The sequence below is a fragment of the Eucalyptus grandis genome, chromosome 8 (assembly GCF_016545825.1).
Source record: "Eucalyptus grandis isolate ANBG69807.140 chromosome 8, ASM1654582v1, whole genome shotgun sequence".
NCBI lineage: Eukaryota > Viridiplantae > Streptophyta > Magnoliopsida > Myrtales > Myrtaceae > Eucalyptus > Eucalyptus grandis.
The window spans coordinates 51971323-51994617 of record NC_052619.1 but is presented as its reverse complement, the minus strand read 5'-3'; the positions used below and the strand labels follow the sequence as shown (position 1 = coordinate 51994617).

Sequence of the window (23295 nt, the reverse complement as noted above, 5' to 3'; positions counted from 1 at the left end):
ATTACTTACCTCGATTTCACCGTCTGAATATGAGTCCTGTCTCAAAGTCTGAATCTGATTCTGATTGTGCCATTAGACAAATATTGGCATAATCATCATCACTCTCTTCACACTCGGTATTACTCTAAGTTTATGCTTTGAGAGCTTTTTTGTATTTCTCAGCTTTTCCCTTCTTTTTCTTCAGTAAGGGTCTGATGTGTCCATTTTTCTTGCATTCAAAACAAATCACATCTTTATTGGAATCATTGTCTTCAGCTAATTTATTTTGAAATTGATTTGTCTGTTAAACTTCTCATAGATGTTTTCTCATAGATGTTTCAAAATTATCCGTTCCTTAACATAGAACGGTAGACTTTGAGTTACTTGATGATCATCCATGTGGTCCCCATGTTCCGACCTCAATGGACGACAGCCGAATTCCGGAATACAAACTCAATAACTTAAAAGGTTTCCCGTGCAATGCAGAAGAGGAAGACATGGTGTATCATTTACTTTTAAAATCCTACTATGCATTACTCGAGTGTTGACATTGATCAACTACATCAGACGTCCATGCAAGATGTCAGAGGCATTACACGATTGAGAGATGCATCGCCGCCGTAACGATGAAGCACATCTTGATGACAGCTCGACGAGTATATCCAAGTCTTCACATGCAGGCGATCTTGAAAGTTTTATAGCAAAAGTTGCAAAGTTTCGGAAACAGAATCATCCTACCCTTCATTCACTAGAGCACGCAGTTCAACATCAGAAGTTAAACATCCTATGTCATCGGCATTTAAAACTCCATCCATGGATTCGAGTAAAGAGATGCTTCAGAAAAGGCCTCGCTTGCATTCCATGCCTATTCAGATATGCCCATCCATGTAGCAGCCAGGACGATGCTTGGTAATTACCCGACAAGCCATGTAATGGATGATTCGAAATACCGTTGGGATCTTTACTTTCTCAACAATAGTGGAAGAAACTAAAGTACATTGTGTTGCAGTCACTGTCGTATGCTTTCTTTGAGTATAAGCGTTCAGTAATTTCACAATATTTTAAAAATAATGTGAAAATATGAATGGACTTTTATTTTTCATGGGGTTGTTTAAGAAGATGAAGATGAAAGCTTCTATCTCACGGACAACCTTATTGAAAATATTCTAAATTTTGAAACTTATTCCTCACTTGTGTGCAATGTCATTATGTAATTAGTGAAATCTTATGTTTTTTTTTTGTTCATAAATGAAATATTATGTTATGAGGTGTTTTTTTTATTTGTGTGGGTTTGATACTAGAGGAAGTTGGCCAAAAGATCAAATGAGGAAATAAAATCGAGTAACTGTTGAGAAATACGGGTAACTCAAATCGTGTGTTGAGAAAAGGAAAGTTTTTAGGATAAACAACTCAAAATCTTTGACATAGGCTCTCTATAATCTGGATGAACCAAAGCTTAAAAGAGGAAACTATACTTGTTTCCTGAAATTTCTGTCAATGGCGGTGTCCTATGACTGAGTACATATAGACATACCCAACCCAAGAACGCTTTCACTTGCCATCTCCACAATTCTCGTAAAGATGTCGAATTATTACACTCGAGTCTTCGCAATACCAACGCGCGTTCCAGACGATGACGATGAATCTTTGCCCCAACCCAGTGTGATCCTGTCATGCCATGTCCAAAGCTACTGTAGTCTGTCCAAAGCACAAGGAGGAACAGGAGGCCGAATCTGTGAACGTAGCTTTTCATACCGAGCGGAGCATCCGAGCACACCGTTCGCATCCCGCGACCACTCGCCATCCTCGCCGTGGTGGGCAATCGTGTCCTCCATGATGGAGGGCATGCTGCTGCCCTTCCTTTGGACCGGATACAGTGGCTCGACATGAACGCGGGAAGTACGCGAGCAGGACATGCATTACCCGCGACGAGTTAGTGTCTGAGATCGCGAGGGTGTTGTCCCGCGAGGTGAACGACAAGGGGCGCAAGAGGACGAAGGTGATGGTGAGTATGACGCACGTGGTCACCGTCTCGGAGAGCGATATCCACGAGAGTCGTGAACGGCACTGCGTGATTTGCGCGGAAGAAATTGTGATGGGAGACCAGCTGGTTCGGATGCATTGCTCTCATGAATTTCATCATGGTTGCATCGAAGCTTGGCTGAAGATACACCAAACATGCCCTTTGCGTCGCTGCGAGTTACCCGCCAAGATGTCTTGAAGTCTCAGTCTTTTCTGGTTTTTCTAGGAGACCACTTGATGTAAATGAAGTTTCTGCTTGTTGGTCCAATTCTGTTCCGATCAGCAGTCGATTCCCAAGCCACTTTGTAAATGTTGGTAATTGCATAGGTTAGAAGATATATCGACAAGAGGAAACTACTCGAAATATTTTACTTGTTTGGTTGAATAACTATCAAAATTTTGTTTCCGCAGTGTCGGCATGTATTTCGTAAATTTGGGTGATTTCAAGAACTATAAGATAAGGCGCTCTCTTCAATTTTGATAAAATAAAGCAAAAAAAAGAAAAGAAAATTAATTTTTTACAGGAATCTTGTCAAACGCAGTGTAGGAATCAGTCCTATATCCTATTCGGATTAGTAATGTTCACTATATATACCCAATCCAAAATTGTTTGGCCTGTCATCTCTACAATCCTTGTTAAGATGTTTTACTATCGTACTTTCGTTTTTGCGATGCCGGCGTATATTCCCGACAATCGGTCTTTGCCCCAACCTCGGGTGATCATGTCATGCATCGTCCGACGTCGCCATATTCAGTCCGAAGTAGGAGAAGGAGCTGCATTACCGCCTCATGCCGATGGTGGCTTTTGGTACAGAGCTGAGTACCCGAGCGGGCCGTTTGCGTCCCACGACAGATCGCCATCATCGCCGTCACGGGCGATTGTGTCCTCCATGTTGGACGACATGCGGCTGCCCTTCCCGTTGGACCAGCTGGGGTGGCTCGACGTGAGTGCGGGCACTTACGTGATCAAGTGCCTGACTCGCGACGAGCTAGTGTCCGAGATCGCGAGGGCCACGTCCCACGCGGTGAGCGACACTTGCAGCGAGGGGCGCAAGACGACGAAGATGGTGGTGAGCATTGTGCACATCGCCATCTCGGAGCACGAGATGCAAGCCCGATGGCCGAGGTTCCAGTGGCGGATCATGCATTCGCGGATCCTATGGCGGCGGCTAATTTCGGGGCAGCGATCCGCGCTTAGTCTAACGAGGCAAGAAGGAGCAGTCACAACCCATGATCGCAATGCGGAGAATGTGTCGCGGACAAGGGTCATGAGGGAGTCGATGGATCATACTTTGGTTTTCGTTTTTGCGATGCCAGCGTATATTCCCGACAATCAGTCTTTGCCCCAACCTCAGGTGATCATGTCACGCATCGTCCGACGTCGTTATGTTCAGTCCGAAGTAGGAGGAGGAACTGCATTACCGCCTCGTGCCTCCGATGGTGGCTTTTTGTACAGAGCTGAGTACCCGAGCGGGCCGTTTGCGTCCCACGACAGATCGCCATCATCGCAGTCGCGGGCGATTGTGTCCTCCATGTTGGACGACATGCGGCTGTCCATTCCGTTGGACCAGCCGTGGTGGCTCGACGTGAGTGTGGGGACGCATGTGGCCAAGAAGTGCCTGACTCGCGACGAGCTAGTGTCCGACATCACGAGGGCCACGTCCCGCGCGGTGAACGACACTCGCAACGAGGGGCGCAAGAGGACGATGATGTTGGTGGGCATTGTGCAGATCATGAGGGAGTCGATGGATCAAGAGAGGATCAACTTCGGAGCTGCACATGAGTCAATGATTGAAAGCTTGAACAAAGTGGCGTTTGAAGGTGATCAAGGCTCAACTAGTTCGCATTGTGTGAATTGCCTGGAAGATGTTGGGATCGGAGGCTAACTTTTTCGCATGGATTGCTCTCATGAATTTCACAGAGATTGCATCGAAACTTGGTTGAAGATACACCCCCACATGCCCCCTATGTCGGTGCCACTTGTCCCCCAAGAAGTCAAGAGATTTTTAACTTTTCTGATTTCCTTAGGAGACTGGAGATTCACGATTAATTACGTGGATGCAAACAAAGTTTCAAATTAGTCCTTTTTTCGGAATTATAGGTTACTCTGATTATTATTTTTTAGTAATATACGTCATTTTGAATATTGTGAATACTTGTTATGGCTATATTAAATTTGTCCTTTTTTGTGATTATATAACGTATAATTGAGCTATTTTTATTATCTACCATGGAATTTTTTTTTTCTTTTTCTGGACTTTTGGACTTCTTTTGCATCCTTACCTTCCTCTGACTGCATGAGCTCCATTACCATGTTCTGCTCTTTTCCTAATAAATTAAAATTCTGTAACTTGAACCAAACCTATCTACATCATCGATTTGAAGTTATCGATTGAGAGTTTGTTTGGATTAATTTAAAGAAATTGCACAACTCGCCTCTTTTTTCCTTTTCCAAATCTTAAGAAAGAATTCATTGAAAGCTCCAAAATATTACCAAATTTATATATGAATTTGCATATCCGTATTTTAATATCTTGAGCCTCGCTTCAAAATAAAAAGTCAACTATCAAATTTCATGAGTCCGAAGATTTGAAAAGAAAATTGTATTTGAAAAGTTATCGCATGTCAATTATCAAGTTTGAAATCTTTTTCCCAGACATCAAGTTTATCATAAATTTCACAAAACTTGCATCAAAACTTGGGAACACCACGTATGTCCTCTGCGTCGGTACAACTTGTCGACCAAGAATTTTGAGATCCAAGTTTTTTCTAATTTTCCAAGTGATCGTGATTGATTACGAAAAATATTTGATTTTTGTAACCAAATTCTTTTATTATTTAGTGTGGAAAACTCCAAAGCCTGGACCGAAAATTACTTGGTTCAATCCAGGACGGTTTGGGCATTTAACCCAAAATTACTCGCTTTTTAAATTTTCTTTTAAAAAAATGTTATTTATATGATCAGATTTCAAGACTTTAAAATACAACTATAAAAAAGAAACAATAAATTAACCTAAGTAAGCATATGTATCATAATTATGTTTTCTGTTTACCGTGCATGGTTAACTCTCGTATTCAAGTCTGGCGGTGCTTTTTGAGGAAAATTATGTTATTTTGGGAAAAATGCTTATTGGTATTTAAGTTAGTTTCCGGATTTTTTTTTCTTTTTATGGAAATTCTTCTTCACAAAGCTTTCGGATGACTTGGACGTCATCTTTACGTCAGTTGAATGTTGTTGAAACTTGCAAAATAATTTTATGTTCAAGCACACGGGAGCCACGTATTGTTCATCTTCGAAACAAATAGATATCGACACATGCATTTAAAGTTAGAGTACGTAATATTCTATTCCAAAAGTTAAAGATGTTGGATATCGATGACCTACATGAATTGTATTTTAATATTTAGTCATTTATAATTTTTTTCTAATAATTCAAAAACTAAAATTTTATCACCTGGACACATAAATCTTTTAGAGGCTTGAACCATAAACTTGCTACACCAACAGGAAGGATGAATTGGGGCTTAAATTACAAACACCACCTAATGCAGAAAGTTAGCTTCTTTAACGGTGATCAGAGTACCTAATTTAAAAAATTAACATTATATGAATATTATGTTTTTCTTTTGTATAAGAGTATGTTTATGATCATTAGACTTGGAGTGCTTGAACACACTCATGTATTACAAATATGTTTTTGTTTACTGTAAAAAAAAGAGTAAAATATATTTTCTGAACCTAAATAAGATCAAATGTTTAAGGCGGGATTATACAATCGTAAGCTCTACTATTAGCGCGTGTTTGAAATTGGACATTTTATTTAATCTCTATCACCTCAATTTTTTTTTTTTCATAAAGCCACGTTTAAGTTATGTGTTTTCGTTTTTATCAAAACAGAACTTTTCACTTCGAATAGCCAAAAATGGTGGCAAATTTATTGCCTCCATTGTTCCAAGAAATTTGCCACGGGAGAATTACCAAAAAAGTCCTAAACCTATTGCAATTGTGCCAATTCAGTCCTAAGCCTTTTTTTTTGTCCAATTTAGTCCTAAACCTTTTATAATTGTGCAGTTCAGTCCATCCGGCCAAAATTGGCCAGCCGGTGCTGACATGGACGCCGGTGGGGATAGCCGGCCGGCGAGGTAATTTTTTAATATTTTTTATTTTTTATTTATTTTTTTTTCGAATTTTTAAATATTTTTAAGTATTTTTAAATATTTTTTTTTTTAGGCCTTCTTCTCCTTCCTCTCGGCCGGCGTCCGCCGAGGTGAGGGCCGGCGACCGGCCGTAGGTGAGGGCCGGCGAGGCCGACCTCGCCGGCCACCGGCGGAGGCGAGCCTCGCCCGGCGACGGCGGGCGGCCGTCGCTAGATCGGCGCGAGGCTCGACCTCGCCATGGCCGGGCGAGACCGAGCCTCACCGGATCTCGGCGACGACGGCCTCGCCGTCGCCGGGTGAGGCCGAGCCTCGCCAGTCCGGCGAGCTCGGCCCTCGCCGGCTGCGGCGAGGGCGAGGCCCCCGCGCGCCGCGTGGTGTAGTCGAGGAACTGCGGAGGAGCTCGATCTCGTCCTCGTCGGTCCGGGCGCCGGAACAGGGTTTTGCGATGGTCACGGCCGGGAGGGCCGCTTGAGCTCGGAGGGGAGATCGTGCCGACGATCGGGGACGGGGGAGGCGGCGGAGGTGGCGATGGCGACGGTAGCCTTGTCGGCCACCGGCGAGGTCGAGGCTGCCTCATCGGCCCGGGCGAGGCGGCCGTCGCCCCGATCCGGCGAGGCTCGGCCTCGCCCGGCCATGGCGAGGCGAGCGTCGCTAGATCCGGCGACGGCCACCTCGCCGCGCGGGCGAGGCTCGCCTCCGCCGGTGGCCGGCGGGCGAGCCTCGCCGGTGGCCGGCGAGGTCAGCCTCGCCGGCCCACCTCTGGCCGGCGTTCGCCGCAGGAAGGAGAAGAAAGAAAAAAATTTAAAAAAAAAATTTAAAAATTCGAAAAAATAAAATAATTATTTAAAAAATAAAAAAAATTACCTCGCCGGCCGGCTGTCCCCCCGCCGGCATCCACGTCGTGCCGGCCGGCCAATTTTGGCCGGATTGACTGAATTGGCACAATTATAAAAGGTTTAGGACTAAATTGGACCAAAAAAAAAAAAAAAGTTTAGGACCGAATTGACACAATTGCAATAGGTTTAGGACTTTTTTGGTAATTCTCCCAATTTGCCACCATTTTTGGCTATTCGAAGTGAAAAGTTCTGTTTTGATAAAAACGAAAACACATAACTTAAACGTGGCTTTATGAAAAAAAGAGACAAGATAAATGATGTTTTGGCCGGGACATATATAGTTATTTGACAGTTTTAATTCACTTTTGTTCTGTCACGTCCTTCCTTCGCTCAACCATTTCTTCTTCACTTAGGACCAAAGCAAGTTCATAAAAGGTTCTAACAAGACAAGACCACGTGCCGTGAAATATCATAGTGGGTACTATGGAGAGCAAGACAAGAAAAAGACACTGTATCAACAAGGGGAGGGGCTAGGGAGATAATTCAACAAGGCCCCTCAATATTGACCAGTAACGAGGTTATCGCAAATACAATCACAAAAATGTCTCGATTCTCGTAGTTTATGGCCTTAGTTCATTGCCTTTTGTTTTATAGAGTGAGTTGTTCGACTGCAAGTTTCCATTTTTTCTTTGCTTCTTATTCTATCCTATATAGTGCATTTAAGAGAAGCGAATAACTCGGATGATTTATGGATCCATTATCAGATTTCCTTCCATAGTCAAAGAGTAAGTAATGTGTTCTTTCTTTTCATTTTATTAACTCCAATTGCATGATGAATTGCCTTTTGGGGGTCATGTTCTTGTGTAGTCATTTGAAAATATGTCACGATTGCCTTAGATTATATAATCCTTTAGGTTTTTGATTCACTGCTAAGTAGAACAAGAAAAATTTGATCTTTTGATATCTGAAGTAGTGACTCAGAATCACCGTATATGCATCTCTCTATCCTCAGATGTTTCGAGATTTCAATTTAAAAATGAAAAAAAAAATGTGTGGGTGTATGTACATGTTCTGCATATGTTTTAGTACATGTGATGTGTCATTAGTTTCTCAAATTCCACATGAATAGATAAAGAAGGTGAAAACTGTTAGGATCATTGGATTAGATTTAAGCCGGCGGAGTTGCTAAAGAAGCAATTCCCCTTTATTTCTTTACATATAGGATTAGAGAATAAAATGTGTAGTGTAGCTTACTTGGACAATTTGGCATCATCACCTGGTCAGTGACCTATTAATTGATCAAAGACTGCTCTTCAGCAGCATAAGCGCGGTCTCAACAAGTGAGTGAATAGACTTGCTGTGCCTGCTTAGTCCAATGGTGCCAGAGAAGATATTGAAGCTTTTCTAGCTTTGATGCCGTATGCTCTCCTTTTGGGGGTGTGCATGATCCGGGCGGGCGGTTCCCGACCTAGAACAGGGAACCGACCGCCCACTAAGGACCGGTTCCAAAAAATTGGAACCGGGATCCATCCGTTTGTTGCATAGATCCACCCGGGAACCGGACCGTTCGTCCGGTCCGGTTCCCTGGTGGATCCATAGAACCAATCTTGACGCAAAAACAATTTTGGTTTTCAACATAAAATGATTGCGTGACATCAAAGCAAGTCAAAGAAAGAAAAACCAAATTTAAGTACGTGGAGATGCGAACGGTAGAAGAAGTAAACGCAGCGAAATGGTGATAGGATTAGGAGCCGAAGACGAAGGGAGTAAGATGAGATCTAGGGTTTCTTTTAGTATTTTTTTTTAATATTAAAAAGGTTCCAGTCCGGTCCGGGTGGGTGGGCGGGCGGATCCGTCCATGGAACCGGGAACCGAACCGTACCCACCGGATCCCATAAATTGGAACCGGGAACCGGACCGGTTCCTCAAGAACCGCCGGTTCCGGGCGGTCCGGGCGGTTCCCGGATATTTTGCACACCCCTATCTCCTTCAAACTTGTCCTCCATGCCCTGATCGGTGAAGATCTGCACATTTGTCGATTTGTCCCTCACCGCCCTCTCTGGTAATTGATATATTGGTTGAGGTTCACTTTTTGCAAAAGAGAGGTGCACTTACTCTTAGTGAAAAAGGAAAGAGAATAAATAAATGTAAATAATTAAAATATTAAAATATTATTAAAAATGTCCACGTTAGTGCTAGTTGTGTCATATCAACCTAACTCGTCAAAATTGATCGGATTACAAAAATACAAAAGATTTAAAAATCAATTGATAAAAAAAAAGCGTTATGATCAAATTGACATAATTACAATAGGTTATGACTTTTTAAGTAATTATTCTATGCGGTTTGTCGTCCCCCTCATAGGATGTTAGAAGAAAATTGTTTTTTTTGTAATTAAAAAACAGATTGAAATTTTGCTCCCCAATCATCAAGTTTACCATTTAATTTTGGCACTCTAAATTTTGTAATAAGTTTATTGTTAGATAAAGTAAAGACAATCCTTTCTTTTTTCCTTTTTCCCAAAATGCCGTTAATTTATTATTTTATAAATATTCTATTGGTGGCTAAATACAATAGTTTATGACAAATGTGCAGATCGGTGAAGATCTGCACATTTGTCGATTTGTCTCTCATCATCCAGATCGCCAGCACAATAGCAAACATTCTCATTCCCGGCTCCTTAATAAGGTGAGGTAGTTAAAATTAATTCGTTCTCTCGAGGACGACTTAAACTTGGATATCACCGCCCTTTCTGGTAATCGAGGTACCGGCTGATGTACACTTTTTTTGCAAAAGAGGTGCACTTACTCTTAGTGAAAAAGGAAGAAAATAAATAAATAAATAAATAAATAAATAAATAAATAAATAAATAAATAAATAAATAAATAAATAAATAAATAAATAAATAATAATTAAAAAATATTAAAAGGTTCACATTAGTGCTAGCTGTGTCACGCCAGCTTAACCCGTTAAAATTGGTCGGATCGCAAAAATACAAAATGTTTAAGACTTAATTGACAACAAAAATTGTTATGATTGAATTGTTATAATTATAATAAATTTAGGACTTTTTGGTTAATTGTTCTATGCGATTTGTTGTTTCCTTCACAGGATGTTCGAAGAAATTGGTTTTTTGTAATGAAAAATCAGATTGAAATTTTGCTCCCCAATCATCAAGTTTAACATTTAATGTTGGCACTCTAAATTTTGTAATAAGTTTATTATTAGATGAAGTAAAGACGATCGCATTCCCTTCTTTTTTTTTTTTTTTTTTCCATATTCTATCGGCAGCTAAATATATAAATTTATATGTTCATATTTTCTCTGGCATCTTCAATTTCAAATTCGAATTTTTCCATCCTATGAACAAGCTTATCAAAAAGATTTAAATCTTGAATTTTTATCCCTTTCCAACATGCAACTCCATTATTTAATAAAATTTTTAGTATTTCGTTATAAAACAATTTGTTGAAAAATATATTTAATTATTAATTATTTTTTTAAATTCACGCAACATACGTGTATTTTTACTATTATATAAGAAAAAGTCGGCTCGCCTGGGTTTAAACTAGAGGAAGTTGCCTAAAATAAAAATACTAGACAAGGAAATAAAAAGGTAACTTCCAAAAAATACAACTAATTCAAAGTATCTTGAAATAATAATAATAATAATAAAAAAATATCATGCGTTCAGAAAAGGAAAGTCTTAAGAGATTTTCGTACCGAGCCGAGCACCCGAGCGCGCCATTCGCCTCCCGCGACCACCTGCCGTCGTTGCCGTCCTGGGCAATCGTGTCCTCCATGTTGGACGACATGCGGCTGCCCTTCCTGTTGGACCGGCTATGGTGGCTCGACTCAAGTACGGGGACGAACGCAATCAAGAAGTGCCTGACCCGTGATGAGCTAGCGTCTGAGATCGCAAGGGTCGCGTCCAGCGCTGTGAATAGCCCTCGCAATGAGGGGCGCAACAGGACGGACCCTGATCACGACGGGGAAGATGTGTGGAGGAGAAGGGTCAGGAGAGAATCACTGGACCAAGCGGCTATCAACTATGAAGCTGCTCGCGAGTCGATAATTCAAAGCTTGAACGAAGTGGTGTTTAAGGGTGATGGACGCTCAAGTAGTCAAGAACTAGATTGCGTAATTTGCATGGAAGAAGTTGCAACGGGAGACCAGCTTGTTCGCATGGATTGGGCTCATGAATTTCGTAAAAATTGCGTCGAAGCTTCAATTCACTCCCGTTCTTTCCGTTTCCTTCCTTCCCCTCCACCATTTCTTGCTTTTCCATCTTACTGATCTCGCTCACCGTCAAGACGCTGAATCCTCGGTTGCCTCAGCTCCAAAACTCCCGGATGTGCATCACAAGAGTGTCGGTTCACGTAGATTACGATCTTACTTTCATTCGCTTTTGCTTTATGGAGTAGCTGTTCAACTGCGAGTTCCCATTTTTCCTTTGGTTCTTCGGTTCTCATCCTATTTAAGAGTTTCAGAGAGAGAAGCGTATGGTGCAGATAATTTATGGGTTCATTGCGAGATGTCCTTCTAAAGCCGTCACAAAGTAAGCAATGGGTTCTTTCTTTTTCTTTTTGTCTACTTCTGTTGCCTGATGAATTGCCTTCTGGGATTCTTGATCTTGGTGTAGGCGTTTGAAAATATGGAATGACTGCATTGGATTATTCCGTCTTAAGTCTTCGAGTAGCTGCTAAGTTGAAAAAGATTTGGAAGGGGAAATCCGGTCTTTTAATAGCAGAAGTAGGGAGCTCAGAATCAGGGGATAGCAACACTCGGATGCTTGAATGTTCAAGAGTTGAATCGGAAAGCAAAAATTGCTTGGGTGTATGTATTCATATTCATATATTACGGTAGTAGTACATGTGGTGCGTTGCACGACACACAAACTCCGTGTGAAACAAATAAACATGGTTATAACTTTCAGAAGCATTTCATCGGACTTAAAGGGAGTTGCTAAAGAAGCAATTACCTTTATTTATTTGCTTCTGGAATTAGTGAAAGAAATGTCATGTTTCCCATTTTTTGGATAATTTGACATCATCACTTGCTCAGTAGCCTATCGGTTGATCAAACCTGTTCTTCAGCAGCATAAGTGCAGTCTCAACAAGTGAGTGAATGGTTGTGCTGTGCCTGCTTAGTCCAATGGTGCCAGAGAAAATATTGAAGCTCTCTAGCTCTGATGTCGTATCCATGACTCCTTCAAGCTCCTCCTCCATGCCCAGATCCCTGAAGATCTGCACATTTGTTGATTTCTCTCTCATCATCCAAATTGCCAGCTCGATAGCAAACCTTCTCATTCTTGGCACCTTTACATGTGGGTTCCGGTGGCTCCTCAGGATCTCGACCAAAGCACAAGCTAATTTGGCTTCTCTAAACCCCGCCCGCTGAAACAAGGCGGTCGATTCTTCGGCTGTCATGAACTTGAAAGCATGTACCGCTAACCCAACCATCACCTCTTGTACTTTGCCTTCCCCTGACAAGATTGCCTTGAGAACCTGAGTTGAGGAAATATGGTTAGGTAGGAACAATTAATATCATTCTCTCCAGGACAACTTAAACTTGTACATAATTGCCGTTTCGGTTATTGAGATACTGGCTCAGGTTCAATTTTTGCAAAAAATGCACTTACTGTTGGTGCCACTGCTGTTACTCCCTTTAGCTGGTTGAAGGACTCTGGCCCACTGTAAGTGCACAGGTTCCTCAAAATTCTTCCAGCATTGACATGAAGAAGCGGAATCTCCAATGCTTCTAGGAGCCTCTCCACTACATTTAACTTTAAGATGCGACGACAGTTGCTCTTGCTTTCAAACACCAGCATTGCCAGAGCTTCTCCAGCCACAATCTTCACATCCCTTTGTTCTTCCTGCACTCCTTGGAAGAAAATGTTTAACAGTTCTTTCAGAACTCCACCAGTCCCTCCTATACACTCTGTCGCCTCATTATCCTGTGCTAAACTGGTAAGGATCTCAATCCCTAGTTTCTGCAGTTCTGGTTTTTTCTCTCCGTGTTGTAGAATATCTCTTATGTTGCTTATGGTGAAGACTATCTCTGAGATCTCTCTACGGAGATTTTTCCCTGTGGTACCTGTCGTGCTTGCCAGCATCTTTATAACCTTTAGGGATCTTTTAACAGTCAAAACCTGCGATGTGGTAACAGTTGAGTCCTTCAATATTCTCTCGTCAGCATGAGTGAAATCTATGATTTTGGAAAGAAGGCCCCTTGTGTTTCCAATTTTTCCACAGTTATCATGATCATGGGCAAGTTTCTTGAGAATGAGTAGCCCCAAATTAATGAAAGTCCAGTGTCCATAATCCTCATGGTCAAAGACAATTTTCCTTTCTCCAATTTCGTCTGCTGTAGAACTGAGGCTTCTGTTTGTCTGTAGAAGAGATGATATCGATTCCATTGCTGCGGGTATCCCAGCGACCCGAAGGGAGTTTTGCTTTTTCCCGGCTAATTTGGAAACTATTTCTGCAGCTGATACCCTGATTTCTTTCTCGTGTGGGTCTTTCCAGTTCAAGATCTCCACCAGTCTCTCTATAACTGGCAGAGTTGTTCCCATCTTCTGAAGCGTGTCATCTGAAAACCGTTCTTTCGTAGAAAACTGGCGAAGAATCCTGGCTCCTATGAGCTGCTCTTGCGGCGAGTTTGAAGATAAGAGATCCATGGCAAAAGTCACCATATCCATTCCCAGGCCATCAAAAATGCTCCCATTGATACATCTCGAATAGGAGTCATAGAAAAATCTCAAAGTCGAGTTCGTACCTGAAGCCCCCAGATCGCATTCCTCATTCACCCCTTCAAGAAGCTTACAGATGACAACCTTCCACTCCCAGTAAAGTTTCTCTGTCAGGACAACCAGAGCTTCTGCCAAAGCCAAGGCATAAAAGATATCCAGAGCAGCCTTCCCGTTACTCTCGTCAGTGTCTCTTTTAGCAATGTCACCAAAATTGCGCTTGATGAGCTTCATCAATGAGAGCACGACGCAGGCTATTGCAGATAAGAGCTGAAGCCAATACAGAATCTTGCTGACGTTTCTTGAAAGGAAAACTCTCCCTGCATAAGGTACAATAGGAACTTCGGAAGAAGTCCAAATCCGGGTTGGCTTCCTTCTCAATTTCTGGTCTGTAATGTTTGTTGCATCTGTAGTTTTGGAAATATTCCTGCTGTGTTGACTTTGCTTCCTCGTAGCAGAGCTTACAGGGCTTAACTTATCCTTCATGGATTCAACTAGAGCTCTAGAGCTCGATCTGAGCGCTCGGAAGCTGCTAATTCCTGCGTCAGCTATTGACCATGTGGACTGGTGTTGCCATTCCAGCTCGTGACTCCTGCTGAAGATTCTAGCTCCTTCAATTAATAAAATGATGGTGATGAACCAGAAGTCGGTTTTGTCTAGGGTACTGGCAAGGCCCCCCAGGAGTACAACCGTCGCCCAGATGAAACCAAGGGTTCCCAGGCCAGTGGCCATTTTTTCAAGAATTGCAAGGTGGAGAGCAAACAGAGTCAGCTTTTTCTCCGGGGCTGAAACAGCTGGCAGCGTGGGAGATACATAGTTTTCGCTGCTAGCACTAGTTTGTGGCTCAAAAATTGTGGCGGGTGAAATGGTGCTTTCATTTTCCTTCTGAAGCTGAGGAATGTCCAAATGAATGCTGCTTTGACCTTCAGCAAAGCTCTTGACTGTCATTTCGCGGTCTGGAGTGGCTCAGGAACAGATTCTTCTTTATACGTCAAATCAGCTGAGGAAAACTTCCACCTAGCGGTCTGTTGATTAATTTCTTGGATTGGGATGGGACAGAGCAGCTATGCCGCTGTATGCAAAGTGGGGGGTGTCGTCGGCGCTGTTATAACTGCATCTTGCAGAGGAAAAGGAAGGTCAAGCAGCTTCTATTGCCTACTTTCCTGCAAGTTCTCTTGCTCTTGGATCGAATTCCAATATCGTTGGATTGTTTTCTTCTAATGTTCCATTGACGACCTTTCTTGATTGCGCCATGATCTCCTACTCTCTTTCTGCATATCGGAGCGACACGCTTGCTGCTTGGTGACTGCGTTGGCTTGCAGCTGACAAAACTTGTACAAGAGTGACGACAAGTGTGAGACGGTATCGACTCTGTTTGAAGAACATATGCTTAATGTCCTGATGTTATAATGAATTATCAGGGTTCTTAGAGTTCTATAACGCCGTGCACAGCTCCCTGAAAGGTGTGGTCGACGTCAACCTTATCGAAAGGAAGATAAGTCATTAAGTTGAACCTTCAGAGTCTCCTTTTTCTTTGGGCGTCTCTGTCCATGAGAATCATTTGGTCAAGTGTGCTGTTAACATTCATAGTCATTCGCTCCATGACAGGCGCATCCTCGGATCTCCAAGGCCACGTGCTTGCTCCTCGACCATTCTTTTTATGTCGTGTTTAAGTGCAGTTTGGCATTTCGTTTGGAGATTGCTGGAGATATTTTATCGAATGTCTTCGTCTCGAGCTAGAGGACACACAGATGGTCCACCTGGTTTGTGTCGAAGGTCCAGATGGGTGGCTACTGGCTATTGCGTGAGGAGAAATTACTTCTATTTACTCGCCAAAGTTCGAAAACCCATTAACCATTTATCTGAAAAGAAAAATGATCATGTGTGGCGTCATCAAAACGAAGAAAAAGGGCACAACTTTTATTGTCCCAGGTATTCCTTAATATTCAATCATGGGCAGGCGTCGCAACTGGCGTTTGCTGGTGCTTAATTAAGTAATTACACATAGAAAGGAATTGAATAATTATGTATAGTAGGTGAGCATAAGGTAAGGAAAGTTTGGACAATTCAGAAAATTTTGGCGAAAAAAAGAGTCAACGGTGGTTCGAAAAATGGATGAAGACAAGCGAAAGAAAGAAAGGGTAATTTAACAAAAATGTGTGTGTGTGAGTGTGTGTGTTTTTTTAATATATGGTGAATTCATCCGACTATCGTTTGAAATTGTTTTGAGTAAAGATAATGATACAAATGATCCTTAAGCTTTAATTCAATATACAATATGGTCTTTAAATTTTTAATTTATTCGATATGATCCTTAAATTAGATCTCAATGTGCAATGTGGTTCGTAAAGTTTTAATTTGTTCAATAAGATCTCTAGACTTAAGTGCATGTTCAATTTAGTTCATAAACTATATAAAAATGTTTATTATTGTCCCAAAACATGTATCAAATATCCAAAGACCACATTTAACAAATTGAAAGTTTAGACACTACATCACATATTTGGTCAATATTCAATGATAATTTGTGTCGTTTTCCCTTTTGCATAATGTTTCCTTATCAATTTCTTGTTTGGGGTAGACAGTCTTTAACTAATTTTCGTTCTTTCCGTTTCTTGCCTTTCCCTCCACCATTTGTTCCTCATGCAATTCGCAGTGACTGAGCCTGCTCGCCGTCAAGACGCTCAATCCTCACTCATCTCAGCTCCGGAACTCCATGATCTCAACGAACAGCGAGGTTCTCGCCGAATTCAATCAAAGGAATGTCTCGGTTTTTGTTGTTTATGAGCTTAGTGCATTGCCTTTTGCTTTCTAGAGTGACGTGTTCAACCGCAAGTTCCCCTTTTTTTCTTCGGGTTCTTATCTCGTCCTGTTTAGGGGTACTTCAGGGGAGCCAATAATGCAGATAATGTTGTGGGTTCATGGTGAGATTTCCTTCCGTGGTCACAGAGCTCTATGATCTTTCTTTTTATCAACGTCGGTTGCACGATGAATTTTGCCTTTTGGATTCTTGTTCTTGTGTAGTCATTTGCAACATATGTGATGGTTGCCTTGGACTATATTGTCATTAAATTTTGATTCGTTGCTAAGTAGAACAAGATTTGGAAATAAAAATAAGATCATTTATTAGTAGATGTAGTGAGATCAGAATAGTGGTACATGCAAGTCTTGGATGCTTCAATAAAAAGAATCATCCTATCCTTCATTCGCTAGAGCATGCAATTCAACATCAGAAGTAAACATCCATCTACATCCTGATACAAGCATATTATCATCATCTAAAACTTTGTCCATGGATTTGAGCCAAGAGATTTTTGATGGGAGCAATGCTTCGGAAAAGACCTCGATTGCATCACACGCCGGTTCGGATATGTCCATCCATATGACAGCCACAACGATGGTTGCTAAGGGCTGGCAAGCCATATTATGGATGTTTTGAAGTAGATGTTTACTTTCTCAGCAGAAGTGGAAGAAACTAAAAGCGCATTATGTCGTAGTAAGTGTTGCATCTATTCTTATCTATCTTCTTCGTAGAATCTATAATCAATGAAAGTTTAAAGATTTGCATCGATGTGAATCTCAATATATTTTACTCATGAGACGTAATTGAATTTATGTCATTCTTGAAGTTTGATATCTTTTTTATTCATATAAAATCAAATGAAGAAAGGTTTTGGTTCAATGAAGAGGCTTATGACCTTTAGGAACAACAAGTCATAATGTTATTTTTAGTTGTAGAATAGTGTCTTCAATGGACAAATTTTCTCCCTTGTCTTCTGATATCTGTTCACAGGGATCGTGGAGAGAGAATTCTAGAGAGAGCTCTCCGGAGAGAATGGATCTCTATTATTGAATTTGGATGAATAAAACGATGGGAGAGCATCCCTTCTTATATTAAAAGCCCTCTCATTACAACCATTGATTTATATTCAATCTAGCGGATGAGATCATATCTCTTGTCCTACCAACTATTTAAGCCGAGAGAATTCTAGAACCCGACTCAATTACTGTCTCACTCGTCTCTGAGAATGTTCCATAAATTCTAGGGCAAAACCTGGCTAAACTTGGATGGTCTCCATCGATCATCCTTTATCACGGGAACCTTGAGACTATAACACTTGCTCATATTTGCCATAATTCTTCTCTAATGGTCTACATATTTTTCAGGTCGCATATATTCGTGATTCCTCAATGTAGTAATTATGTACCCGTAGTTGATGGTCAAGGAAAACCTTTGCCATGCATTATTTTCTGCTGTGAGAACAAGTTTATTGTCTGTTTGCTACATACTAAATGAATTTAGCATAATTTCAAAGTTTCAACAGTCTCTAGTAAATCACAGTTTTGGGCAGCGGGTGCCGAATTGACGCGGGTGAAGCGGCCATACTTTTGCTTCCTTCGAATGTGACTGTTTTTACCCTCGATTTCACTGGATCAGGACTTTATGGGGAAGGAACATGTGACTTTGGGGGTGGAACGAAGTGAATTTCTACTAATAAATCGGAGAAACTACTGTTCTGTGTTTTCTTCCAGGCATTTGTTTATTAAAGACTTGGCCAAAAAGTATTCCTTGGACTCTTTTGTCGGGCCTTTCTCCTTTTTAACTCTTGACTTGACACACATATGTAAGTTTCATGTGAGGAAAACCGTGACATGGCTTGTGGCTGAATTCGCTAGGGGTGTAAATGCTAACATTTTTGTTTCGAAGAATAATTTTAATTTATTTTTTTCTATTTTACTTCCCGAAATAATTTCTAGATGAAACAATGCATTTGGTAATTATATAAAATTTCTATTCTTAGAATTGAAATATAATAAGAATGAGTTTGGTACAATTCACAAATTTTTTTGTGACGTAGAATTTTTTTAATCTTTTAAATTTTATTTTATTTTATTTTATTTTATTTTATTTTCTTCTTCATGCTTGCCGCTCACCACTTCTTCTTGCTTATCATCGCTGCCACCCACTATAGTATGTCGCGAGCAGCAAGTAGGAAGAATAAAAGAAAAAATTGACTTATTTCTAAAAATTGTTCTCGGGAACAAGAAACTATTTTTTTCTATTTCTTATTTCTATTCCAAATCTATTCGCCTACTACTTTTCTATTTCATAAAATAGAAAAATTAGTTGATGTTACCAAACATATTTCTATTTTTTTTTTTTTTGGTTTCAGGGAGCGAAAAATAAAATAAAAGAACAGATGATTTGAAACTTTCCCATGCACTAGGCATACTTATGTCCTGGGGAAAGTTTTTAGCATAGAAGAGGTTGAAGAATGAAGCAACCACTAGTCTTGCTAATATTTAGCACATGTATGTAATAGGTTTAGGACTGTTTTGGTAACTTTCCTAAGTTGAAACCTTTATTGCCATTGGGCTTGCTAGTTTCTGTATTTGTCTTATTAAAATTTGTTAGCTTCAGTTGCAAGTTGCAGTGCTTCGGAACTTATTATCCCTATGCAGGTTGTTTTAAAATCATTCTTCTTTATAGACTATAATTTCCAGCTCACTTTCTTTTTGCCCCCTCGAGAAGGATGACCTGAGGCTGTGGTCGATTATCTTCGGCCTGACGAAAAAGTCTCTTCGATTAGCTTGTGAGGTCGTTCAATGGGTGCCGTTATGTTCTTTAATCCTTCTCTTTTAAGCTCTTTCCAAATTCGTCAAATGGATTTTTCCCTGAAAGAGACAAAGTAAGGAATGCAAGAAAGAACTCCTTCGTGGCTGGTGTCACCAAGGAGTAGGAACTATATTAGATGTTCATTGGGGCGGTGGTCAAGGCAAAGAGAGAGCTGTGCCCTTCTATTAACCCGATCAATGCGCCACAAAAAAGAATGGCAAAAAATGTTCTGTATCATTTTCTGCTGAGTTTTCTAGCGAGATAAGTACACTAATGGTGCCATAAGTTGTGTACGACACTCACTTTGGTGCCAAAAGTTTCCGCCAGATCAATTAAGTACCAAATCGGAGGAAACACGATCAATTTGATGCCACCGACGACAGATTCTAGCCAAAATGATTATGTGGCTTTTATATTTTAAAAAAAAATTGAGAAGCCTTTTAAACGACGTCGTTTTCCATCTTCCTTAAGAAAACGACGTCGTTTTGCCATCCTACGTGGATAGCCTCACAAGAACGACGCCGTTTTTTTTTTATTATTTATTTTTTATTTTTTATTTGGAGATTGAAATTAGGGTTTTTTTGTCCGCCATTGCTCGTCCGCCGTCGCTTGGCCGCCGTCCCTCAGCCACCGTCACTTGGCCATCGTTCGGCCACCGTCGCTCAACCGCCATCCTCGACCTCCATCGTAGTTGCTTGCCATAGCAAGATAAAAGAAAAAAAAAACGAATAGAAAATCCCGAGAGAGATGGAGGTGTCGATGATGAGGGCGGAGGAAGGGATGGCGGGGCCACGGGCACCACCTTCGTAGCAGCTGGCTTCACTGACAACCTCTGTGACGTTCCAGATCTTCGCGGCTACCATTGGCTAGATCGCTTGTGCTTTTGGAGATTCTTCGAGCTCGTGTTTCCTCTACACCCAACGATCTTCCTTGGGAAAAGGCGGTGGTGGGGTTGAGATTCGGGGATTTGAAAGGTTGATAAGGTGATTGAAAATGGGGGAAAACTATTGGAGGAGGGTGGAGGTGAATGCATGGTTTCTTTTCTGGAAAATTACTGTTGTTGCTGGTTCTGCGCTGCTGGTGTTGCTAGTTCAGCGCTATTGGCGTTGCTGGATCTGTTCAAGGAAGAAGACGACACAAAACGGCATCGTTTGGGGATTTAGGGTTTCGAATTTGGGGGAAAGACACAAAACGATGTCATTTTGGTGTTAGGATGCTAAAACGACGTCGTTTGAAGGCCTAAGTGATCCAATGGAAACTTCGGCGAACCACATCAGCATAAGAAATTAATAAAAAAAAAAGGCCACGTCAGATTTCCGGCCGATCAGATCAGCCTTGGCACCAAACTGAACGTTTTTCAAAATTTTTGGTACTTAAATGATCTTATGGAAACTTTTGGCACTAAAGTGAGCACCGTCCACAACTTATGGCATCATTAGTGTACTTATCCCGTTTTCTAGCATTTGAAAAGATGTCATATCTTAGCTGAAGATTGTGTTTGCAGCACCCAAAGTCCAATACAGCCTTGTTATTCAGTACGCTAAATGGTGATTCTCTTTATTTAGTGCGACAAGAATACTATTAAGTTTGGGATAGATCGCATTGTGTTGCGGTCACGTTGTCTTATTTGAGTATAAGCCTTCAGTAATTTTGCAATATTTTAAAAATAATGTGAAAATATGAATACTAATTTTTTTTTTTCCATGGGGTTGTATAAGAACATGAACATAGAAGCTTCTATCTCATGGACAACCTTATTGAAAAGATTTCAAATTTTGAAACTTATTCCTTACTTATGTGCAATGTCATTATTTAAATAGTGAAATATATATATACATATTGGTTCGTAAGTGAAATATTATGTTATAAGGTGTTTTTTTCGCGTGGGTCCGATACTAGAGGAAGTTGACCGAAAGATCAAATGAGGAAATAAAATTGGATAACTATTGAGAAATACGGGTAACTCAAATCGTGTGTTGAGAAAATGAAAGTTTTTAGGATAAATGACTCAAAATCGTTGACATAAGCTCTCTATAATCTAGACGAACCAAAGCTTAAAAGAGGAAACTATACGACTTGTTTCTTGAAATTTTTGTCAATGTGGATCAGCCATTGCGCTTGGAACGAACTTGCTCTGATACCACTTGTCATAGGCCGATCGATCTAGCGTTCCCTAACCTGTGCGGCCTTAGGATTTCTCTGAAGCAGCATTTCTCACACTCGACTCACAAAGATTGTCATGGGCCGATCGATCTAGCATTTCCTAACTCGTGCGGCACTTAGGATTTCTCTCAAGGATTGTCATGGGCCGATCGATTTAGCGTTCCCTAACCCGTGCGGTCTTACGATTTCTCTCAAGCAGCCTTTTTCACACTCGATTCACAAGGATCTTTTAAAGAGAGAAACTCTAGAGAGAGAAGATAAGTACAATGAGAGGGATGAGACCCTATATATATAACTACAAGACAAACCGTATCCGTAGGTCTCTTCTCGATCTAATAGTGGAGATCGCATCTCCCCAACTATCATCTACCTGCATTTTATGTAATAAATGTACAATTACCGTATCACTCGTCCCCAGGAGTATTCTAGAAGACTCAAAAAACCTTAGGACTCAGGGATACAAGCCTATGGTCACTTGTTCCATGGATGGGTCACGGCTGTCGTTCAAAGCCCTCTTGGATCGAGGTCAATCTCTCAAATTCTGCACAAAAGATAGAGAAGGTGATAACTTTTAGAATAATTGGATTATATTTAAGTTGGCAGAGTTGCTAAAGAAGCAATTCCCCTTTATTTCTTTACATATAGAATTAGAGAATGAAATGTGTAGTGCATTGTACTTGGACAATTTGGCATGATCACTTGGTCAGTGACCTATTAATTGATCAAAGACTGCTCTTCAGTAGCATAAGCGCGGTCTCAACAAGTGAGTGAATGGACGTGCTATGCCTGCTTAGTCCAATGGTGCCGGAGAAGATATTGAAGCTTTTCTAGCTCTGATGTTGTATGCTCTCCTTCAAATTTGAATTTTTCCATCCTATGAATGAGCTTATCAAAAAAAGATTTAAATCTTGAATTTTTATTCCTTTCCAATGTGCAACTCCATTATTTAATAATTTTTTTAAGTATTTTGTTATAAAACAATTTCTTGATTTTTTTTTAAAATTCATGCAACATTCGTGTATTTTTACTATTATGTGAGAAAAAGTCGGCTCGCCTGGGTTAAAACTAGAGGAAGTTGCCTAAAATATAAAAATACTAGACAAGGAAATAAAAAGGTAACTTCCAAAAAAAATAAATACAAGTAATTCAAAGTATTTTGAAATAAATAAATAAATAAATAAATATATCATGTGTTCAGAAAAGGAAAGTTTTAGAGATCTTCGCTATGTATATATATACAATGCCCAATTCAAGAACAATCCACTTTACCATCTCAACGATTTCTCGAAAAGATGTCGAATTACCAAACTTTAGTCTCTGCAATGCCAACGCCTGTTCCAGACGATCAGTCCTTGCCCGGACCTCGTGTGATCGTGTCATTCCATGTCCAACTCTGCTATCTTCAGTCCCAGGTACGAGGAGGCACTGAATTCCCGCCTCGCATCCTCGACCACCGTACCTTTCGTACCGAGCCGACCACCCGAGCGCGCCATTCGCCTCCCGCGACCACCTGCCATCATCGCCGTCCTGGGCGATCGTGTCCTCCGTGTTGGACGACATGCGGCTGCCCTTCTTGCTGGACCGGCTATGGTGGCTCGACTTAAGTGCGGGGACGAAGGCAACCAAGAAGTGCCTGACCCGTGATGAGCTAGCGTCTGAGATCGCGAGGGTCGCGTCCAGCGCCGTGAGCAACCCTTGCAACGAGGGGCGCAAGAGGACGGAAGTGGCGGTGAGCATGATTCACAAGGTCGCGATCTCGGAGCATGAGTTCT

At 41.1% G+C, this 23295-nt stretch overlaps 1 protein-coding gene across 1 annotated transcript; it reads right to left on the bottom strand.

Moving 5' to 3' along the window:
• Nucleotides 1-11810: 11810 nt before the first annotated feature.
• LOC104417415 lies at nt 11811-14823 on the bottom strand. The gene is made up of 2 exons (XM_010028699.3): nt 12637-14823; nt 11811-12502 (listed from the first exon to the last, which is right to left on the bottom strand). The coding sequence occupies exons 1-2, from the start codon at nt 14689-14691 to the stop codon at nt 12056-12058; spliced, it is 2502 nt and encodes an 833-aa protein (XP_010027001.3). The 5' UTR covers nt 14692-14823; the 3' UTR covers nt 11811-12055.
• Nucleotides 14824-23295: the final 8472 nt, after the last annotated feature.